General features: G+C 38.7%; 1 protein-coding gene across 1 annotated transcript; it reads right to left on the bottom strand.

The window, feature by feature from the left end:
* Positions 1-532: 532 nt before the first annotated feature.
* LOC117948103 (histone-lysine N-methyltransferase SUV39H1-like) lies at positions 533-8,705 on the bottom strand (the record flags this gene model as incomplete). The annotated part of the gene is made up of 3 exons (XM_034877576.1): positions 533-2,460; positions 4,336-4,465; positions 8,550-8,705. Coding segments are annotated over 3 exons (420 nt in total), but the record flags the coding sequence as incomplete, so codon positions are not given.
* Between the last annotated feature and the right edge of the window lie 664 nt (positions 8,706-9,369).

Below are 9,369 nucleotides of genomic sequence, written 5' to 3'. Positions count from 1 at the left end.
TGACCATCTTTATGATGACAATGGAACCCCCCAACAGCTGGCAATGTCGATGGCAACCGAGCGGTCCAATGCAGCTGCTGACTAGATAACTAACGTTGGCTTCCAACATGCCTGAGCTGGAATGACCCAATGGCCCAATACCTGAAAATAATTTGCAAATTCTTTTCAAGAAATACTATTCCTATCGCTCACATGGTGTCACTGTAATTATAGCCCTAAAATATGATATTTGGAAAAGCCACGCCCCTCACACTGAAAGTCTGAAGGATCATTTTAAAAAGTATGATTTAAAACAAGCAAAGATATAGCAGACATGTCCTTAAAGAACTGAACATTTGATATTTTATATTTTCTGTTGCTGAAAGTATATGAGTCAACGGAAAAATCTTACTAAATAATAAATCGACATTTAGAAAACAATATAATCCAATCCAATGGATCAATGCGAAAACTTACCGTCACTGTTTTAACTCCATATCCAAATCATTCAAAACAGAGTCAAACTGCAACAATAAAAACATAAAAGCAGCAGTTAACTTTGAAGCTATTTATTTACATTGTTTTTGTTCTCTACCTATAAGAAAGTCACTGGATTACCAATAACTAAAATGTTTAAATATACACTGTAAGAGAATCACCTATTTGACCACAAAATAGATACTGTACATAGTTACAAGAGTGACAAAAAGGAAAGTTAAAGGGGAACTATGCAGTTTTTTTTAGCTTAATTTACCTTAACTGAATAGCTTCAGAGTCATTGGAATGGTTATATGACTTTTGTCCCGAGTTGAATGGTGGTCGTTCCCCCCTAGATAGATCTTTAGAGAAGCCTGCGAGCAAAAAGTGAAAAAAAAAGCAAAGAAATGGCCAAAACTGCATAGTAACCCTTTAATAGAAACGTAATTCCCCACGCCCTCCCCTTCCCTCACTACTAAAAAAAAAGAAGAAAAAAAATAATAATACAGTTCACCACAGTCAGAAAAAAACATTCTCCAACTAATCCCGGATTGTGTTTGAACATGCCAATAGTTTTACCTACTGACTTCTAAGACACAGAGTCTCATGTAAGTTTTCATGGGGCATGGGGACAGTTGGGGATATTCAAATGATGACAGTGTAAAAATGTGCCTGCAATTTGAAGTACAAGAACCAAAGCGTATTTGGTATGAGCAAAACCAAGCACTGGCACTGTGGCTATGGTTGTTTTTCAGTTCCATTTTTCTAGTAAATTTGGTAACTGCCCAGAGACTTTCATGACAACTGTATGGCCATGTCATATTTAGGAGTAAAAAAAATGCAAAGAAGCCATTTACTGCAGAGTTTCCAGACATCAACACAGGTTGCTAGAGCAATAACAGCTGGCAAAAGTGGACCAATAAAACTATAGTTTAAAATTGTATTCCGGTTTAGATCTAATGTTCATACTTTTGTCTGTCATTTTCTACCAGTTTGCACTCACCAAGTTAATAGGAAGATGTCGGAACATGAGGTCAAGAGATCCCAACTGTCAAGATAGGTTGGAAAGTTGGAAGTTCTTAAAAGCTCAAACTGGACGGGAGAATGTAGTAACATTGCTAATAATTCCTCATTCTACAGTAAACAGTAAGCGCAGTAGGTCAAATCTGAAGCAGGAAGTGGGTGTGTAACCTGTAATGGATGTATACAACCGACCGTTCAAGTCATAACTTTACAGTTTGCCTTAGGTTTCTCTTCCAAATAAGTTTGAATAAACTGGAGTTTTGTTTGTAACCTGCTTGTTTAATAACCCTTCAGACATCTTTTTAGTGATGTGTTCCCAGGTCTCAGCTATTAACTTTGTGAGTACAAGGTAGACATTAGAATTGGCAAAAAAAAAGAAAACAAAGTAGGTAAAATAAACCATCACTGTTAAAAGATAATTCTGAACAGGCATGGGCAACTACCTGTTTAATGTTCTTATAGAATACATTATACAGCTCAGAGAAAGCAAGCACAGAACATGAGTTACTCAAAAAGTAAACATCAATTCATTTTGTGTACTGCCCTCTGTAAGGATGGGCTTACAGACATGCTTATCTTAAATATAGAAAGATATTTTACATCATTGGAATGAAGCACTAAGTAAGTACTAATCCATTGAAGCCGCATTCAACTCAGTGGAAACCAAGCAGCTCTGTTCAAGGAAATCATAGATGTGAGATTCTAGATCGCATGTTTTCATGTTCACATATAAAATGTTGAGGGTGTATTTCAGCCTCAATAATCAAATAAAAAAATTAATTCATTTACAAATCTGTTGAATGTTCCTCATCATTCCACTGCAGTCAGTGTTCCCAGCGGTCCTTTGTCAGAACAAGTATTTTCGACACGAGTCTGAACCACACCGACACTCCACTCGAATCCGCTTCTTCGGAGAACTGGGGAGCCCAGCAAGAATGAAACTGGAGTCCATTTTGGTGCTTTCTGTATCGACTGGGTCAACTGGAAACAAACGGAAGTTTAGTCGGAGAGTGATCAGTTGATATGGCAATGTTAGTCTCAAAGAAAACCTAAACTGCGCAGCGATACAGAAACATTTTTGAGTTCGAGCCGAGAAAAGAGGTGAGCTGAAAGAGAAGAGGCAAAGTGTAAACACCTAATGTTAAACCAAAGCGGTTATTATAAGCTCACTGCAGGGAAAATGTCATGGCTTAGAAGCCATGACATTTTCGGCCAGAGCTTAGTAGCAGAGATTTTGTAAAAGACCAATTGTATCTTGATGACATACATTTGTACAAAAACAAGTTAAAACCTTCCTTCTCCGGGATTTTAGAAAGAATGGTCAGTTTGAAGACTGGTCTGTAATTATTAGCGAGATAATTAGGATCTAGATTGTGGTTTTCAAAAGTGACTGAACCTCAGCATGTTTAACAGATTGGGGAACACTGCTGTTTCCAGGGAGCTATTGGAGGACTTGAACGAATAGAATCTTTGGGGTTGGATCAATTAACGTTGAAATTAATCATTTTCAATAAATAAGGTCTCTTTTGTATAACTGTGTTGCAAACTGGGATGTTATTATTGACAAAACGGCAAAAAATGTATTACAACACCAATTTCCAAAAAAAAGAGAAGAATCTAAGTTTGTATCGAACCGTGGGTCAAATATTGTAAACCAAATCAAACGTAAGTTTGGTGTACCTTCACAGCCCTAGTTAATATGTTTACTAAAACCCTTGCCTTGCACGTGCACCTAAACACTGCTTTGCTAACTTGTCAAACTGAATGTAACAAATATAAAATAAATTCACTGAGTGGTTATTTATTATTAAAATACATTGTGCACCAGCAACTTGCAAAGTGCAGCAACAAACTGGTCAAAAGAAACAGGAATTAAAATTCCAGTATATAATCTATCTATCTATCTATCTATCTATCTATCTACACACACTAGGGTTGCCATTATTCTCTAACGATTCCATTTGCAACTGAAATATTTTTCTCAGCACTGATGGCTATGCCAAGAAGGGAGGGAGAGAGTTTATTAGGTGCCCTTGAAGGAGAACTTCCCTTTCCCGAGTTACATTAACCAGCTCCGACTGGGGGACCCCGAGGCGTTCCCCGCCAGGTTGGAGACATAATCCCTCCACCTAGTCCTGGGTCTTCCCCAAGGCCTCCTCTCAGCTGGACGTGCCTGGAACAACTCCCAAGGGAGGCGCCTAGGAGGCATCCTTACCAGATGCCCGAATCACCTCAACTGGCTCATTTTGACGCAAAATATACATTAAATATTAAATATATATATTTGGGTCTGTGTTGGCCTAGTCCGGATCAATGAAAATTCTGCATCTTCTTCTTACCAGATAATCGTTAGTAAACTTAGTTTTGAAGGTCTTGGGACACCCGGCTGCCAGATGTCCCAAAACTTGCAAAACTAAGTTCCTTCCAGAGGCTATTTAGCAGAGCCACTGCCCAAGACCAGTGTGATTGGTTTAAAGAAATGCAAAAAGCCCAGAGGATCTTTTTCACCAATCCCAAAAGGTATGTGTGGTGTAGTCAGACCTTACTCCACAGCGCTATGGAGATAGAGCTGGACACGAGACTAGTATATCCAGTATCAGATCAGTTCATCCCTACTTAGGATCAGCTAAGCTCTACATTCAAGCGCTATGTTGTTGGCGAGATCTGCTTGTTAACTGACCTTAGTAAGAAGAGCTGGATATCATTGCTACATGTGTGATTAGTCATATGCTAACTCTTTAAGACTGATTACACAGAACAAGACTGAACTTTATACCTCCAACTGTCCTTTAAAAGCTAGTTTAAGACCAGCTAGTGTTAAAATGAGAATACATTTGCTTAATCTTAGACACTTACTTTGCATTTTGTAGTCAAAGGTGAGTTCTTCTCCTGCTCGAATAGCCCGTGTTGAAAATAGAGCAATTCTTGGGAGTCTTTCATCAATGTTGTCGATGAACACATTATATACCTGCAGGTTGGGGTTACACTGCAAAAAAGAACGCAACTTGGGTCAGGAGCTTCTCAGACTGCGCTTTTAAATAGCAAAAATCAAACCGCATATTTTTAAAGTGTGCTAAGAAAGGGAGGAGCTATGCATCAATGCAAATAACATTGTCAACAAGTCACTGGATGTCTACTGCTTTCTTTTGATATGGTGCTGCAGAGACACTTACGGCTCCTTTTCAAGACAACTCAATACATTTCAAATACTCTCCAACAGAGCTGCCAATCTTTCTCCATAAAACCAATCGAATTCCATTTGTTATATTTTGTAATCTTCAAATAATCTTTAAATATTTAATGCTCAAATGCAGCCTGTTATTTATATGTACTTCACTGCTCATTAGCACATTAGCCTGGGCTTGAAGGAGACCTCCGTCAGGGCGCATTGCATGCTCTGTTGTAAAGGCTAACCATGCTCAAATAGAACAATGACTGCATGACTGATTTCCGTTGGTCATTCATTATTTTCCTTTTTCCCTTACTTATTTACTGTTGGCTTGTACTGTGTTTTTTTTACTTTATTGGCCAATTGAACATTACAGGCAATTTTAGCAACACAATACAGTACAATTAAACTTTTTTTTTCTAAATCAACGAAGAAAAAAAAAGAAAAAAGAAAAAAACAACAACAAAAGGGTCAACCTGTGTTGAGCTTCGTTCAACAACCATATTGACTACATAGATGCAGGATAAATACACCATTACACATCAGTATGTTTAAATTATTTTAAATCAACAGTCCATCTCTTCACAAACACAGGTACCTTCAGCTGTAAAATAGCAGTCATATTTTCCATTGTGTGGACCTGTTTAATTTTTTGTTTCCACTGGGCTACTGTAGGGGGGCCAGGCCTCATCCAATTAATATTAATCATTTTCCTTGCGGTCATTAACAAGATATGTAGCATGTAGCTTTGGTCCTTAGAGAGCAAGTCTTCAGGCATTACCTCCAGTAAGAAAAACAAAGGGTCCAAGGGGAAGTCCATCTTGAAGATTTTGCCCACTTCCTCTTTAATGTCTTTCCAGTATGTCTGTATCACTGGACAGTCCCAGAATATGTGGGCATGGTCTCCCACCCTACCACAGTTTCTCCAGCAAGTGTTGGGGGTGTTGTTTTTAAACATGGAAACCTTAAGAGGGGTCACATAAAATCTCATCTTCCAATCAGATTCTTTCCACATTGGACTTTCAATCCCTTTATGACTCGCCTCACATATATCTTCCCATGTGTCATTATCTATAATTGTATTGAGTTCCAATTCCCATTCACTTTTAATGTGGAAGGTATTGTCTGATGTGTCTCTTATAAGACTGTGATAGATGTGAAACTTGGTGCTTTGTTGAAACCACTTGTTGAGAAATATGTATAAAATACCGTTCAACACTAGTTGGATCTTTATTAAGACTAGCCCCATCTGTGTGATTTGTGATGTAGTGTCGTATTTGTAGATATCTATAAAAGTCATTTGAGGGCAAGTCAAACTTTTCTTGAAGTTGTGAGAATGATCGCAATGTATTGTTCTCAAACATCTGATTTTTAATAACCAGCCCATTTTCCAGCCGTCACTGATGGGAGAAACTCAATGTTTCCAAGAATGGGCATGGCCCTCGATAGAGTTATAGACCCTTTAGTTGCTTCTGGGCACTGTTCAACAGCTTCAATGTGTGCTTGACCCAGATGTTACTAATTCCTATTTTTTTCTGAGCCTGCTAACTAAGAAATGGAAGAGTAGATATTGGTCTCCCTTTCAAGGAATTCTATTCAATGGATAGCCACCCATTTTCTTCATCTTCGGTCACCTATGCCACTATTGCTTTGAGTTGGGCTGCCCAATAATACATTTTAAAGTTAGGTAGACCCAGGCTACCCCTTTCCTTCCCTGCAATCAGTATTTTTAAACGTATTCTGGGTCTTCTATTTTGCCAGATACATTTTGATATACGTTTTTTGAGAAGCTTAAGTGTTGATTGTGGTATATAAATAGGCAGAGATTGAAATAGGAAAAGAAGTCTGGGTAGAATATTCATCCTCACTGATTTTATTTGGCCAAAAAGTTATAAAGGTAGCAAATCCCACCTACTTATATCTTGTTTGATCTCTTTGATTAGTTTGTTGTAATTGGAGGGATAAAGCTGTGCTGGTGTTGGTGTCAGAATAATACCCAGATATCTAAATCCGTGTTTGGATTTCCTAAAGGATACCAAATCATCTAGTTGCTGGGGCCATTCACCACTTAATCATCATTACTTCCGATTTGTTGGTATTTATCTTATATCCTGACACTGCACTGTATTTATCTAAACTATTTAAAAGTGCAGGAACAGAGACCCTGGGATGCTCTAAGAATAACAAAATGTCATCAGCAAATAGAGCTAGTTTGTGCTGAACCAATCCCTCATCAGGAATACCCAGTATGAGGGGATTTGACCTTATTAATTCTGCTAATGGCTCTATGCTTAAGGCAAACAAAGGAGAGATAGAATCACCCTGTCGCGTGACCCGTCCTATGGGAAAAAATTGGAGCAATGTCCATTTACTCTGACTCTAGATTTAGGGTTTTTATAAAATATGCAAATCCATTTAATAAATTTGTCATTGAAGCCCATATATCTGAGAGTCTGCTGGAGGAAAGTCCAATCAACCCTATCAAACGCCTTCACAGCATCTAAGCTGAGAAGCATTGAAGGGGTGTTCCTTTTGGCTGCAATAGTTTGCAAGTTTAAAGCCCTCCTGATGTTGTCCGCACCTTGTCGATTATTAATAAATCCAGTCTGATCTGGTTTTAACAGTTTATGTATGACTTTTTGTATTCATTTTGCCATAATTGAGGTAAGAATTTTAAGAAAAACGCACAGCAGGCTGATTGGGCGGTATGAGGTACACTGGATCGGGTCCTTGTTCTCTTTGTGAATGACACTTATTATTGCTTCTGACCATGATCCAGGCGGGTCTCCCTTCTTCAATGCCTTCTTATTTACCTTACACAAGATCGGGGTCATATCTTCTATAAATGCTTTGTAATATTCTCTTGGGAAGCCATCCGCTCCTGGGGATTTGTTATTTTTAAGTTGTAGGATATTGTCCCTGATTTCTTGTTCTGAAATTGGCAGAGACAACATGTCGGCCTCTTCTGATGTTGATTTTTGTACTGTATTTTTACAAATGTTTATCATGTGAGGCAGTTTGTGACTGTCTGGTACTATATCAACTAAAAGTATTATGTTAGAAAACGCAGTCAAAAGGATTTGTCATAAACTAGCTAAGTAATAACTAAGGCACTGTCACTACTATTTTAGTGATTTGTCATTGTCATATTACTGATAATACAGCTGTTAAACGGTAATATAAGAAATCAAGGCTAACTCTGACAGCTGTAGGGCAGCTAACAAACTTTAGCGGCCTCCGTGAAGCTCCCAGCTAAGCTCCTATAAGTTGCGACGCAGTTCCAAAACAAGAATGAACTAAGACTGCAAGCAGTTATAACGGGCTCCAAGACTCCTTGTGCAAGTCGCCTCGATGACCGGGGATGCGTGCAAAAGCAGGCGTCAAAGCTTAACAGTAGGGAAGCTAACGTCGGTAATTATCAAGAGGTGTGAGCCGCAAGGTCTGCGATACATTGCCTTGCAAATATCCCATTGACATTGAATCAGTAATAGGGCCAAAACTGGTCTATGCTGGCTACGGCGCCCCCTAATAGCCAATCTTTGACAAATTTGGTACCAAGTCTCATTGCAGAAAGCAAGTTTCATATTGCTGTCATTTACTGTGGCAAAGATACCTCAATCGCAAACTTCCCATTGAAATGCATTAAGTTATTGGCCAAAACAAATAAATGTTTGATTACAGTGCACCCTAATTGAGTGTTCTTTGCAAAATTTGGAACAGAGCATCATAGTGTGATGGTCAACAATGATCTTGAGTTCTTTGCTGATAAAATTTAATTTGGCCAAGATATGATATGATGTGTGGTAGCTATATATGTTATGGCAGGCAATACAACAGCAGAAAAAAGCTTTGAGATGCACACCACACTGTCATATATTCTCTACAGTTTGAAGACACTTACGCTGTGGTTGACGAAGTGGGAGATGTTGCCATGGTGAGCTGCGTCCACTGTGTACACATCCTCCACATAGTCCAGGTCAAACAGGTAGGTAGAGCCCTGGCGGTCGTACACATGACCCCTCCTCTCTGCTTCATCTGTTGTGATGATCTGGGGGAATTAAGACAGGACAATACTGGAACCAAAGCCTGAACCATTTTGGAAGAACACAAAAATTAACTCAAATAGCCACTTCAGATATTTACTGGAAGTATCAATATCAGCATAAGCACGCTTAGCCAAAAAACATTTGATCAATTATCAAAACAAATGTTGAGCACCACTGATATAGTGAAAGAAAGTGCATCAGCACTGCCCAAACATGGACATGTGACTAGAAAACAGAAACCCCTGTCTAACCTCATAGAAGAGCCTTGCGATAAACGCTACCTTTGTTTAACTCGCGAGTGGATGTGTGCATGGTGTTGCTGAGAATTTGTGTCTAATTAGCTACCTGACTGTTTGGGAGCTATGCTAAAGTCTGATTGTACATGAATGCAAATCTAAACCATGTCAAAATTCTCGTGTTGAATATGAATATTCAACAAGAATTTTGACATGGTTTAGACTTTCATTCAAGTACAATGTTCAGGCTTTTTTTTAGAAAGGTACTTTGGCCCAAATGGTCTGTTATGCTTTTAGATTTTGTTACCCTCTAGGGATTAGAGCTAGAGATACATAGATAAAGATATAAAGAGTAAAATAGACACACACACACACACACACCACTTTATTAGGTACCCCATGCTAGTAACGGGTTGGACCCCCTTTTGCCTTCAGAACT

The sequence above is a fragment of the Etheostoma cragini genome, chromosome 7 (assembly GCF_013103735.1).
Source record: "Etheostoma cragini isolate CJK2018 chromosome 7, CSU_Ecrag_1.0, whole genome shotgun sequence".
Lineage (NCBI taxonomy): Eukaryota > Metazoa > Chordata > Actinopteri > Perciformes > Percidae > Etheostoma > Etheostoma cragini.
This window is presented reverse-complemented; position numbering and strand designations above follow the sequence as displayed.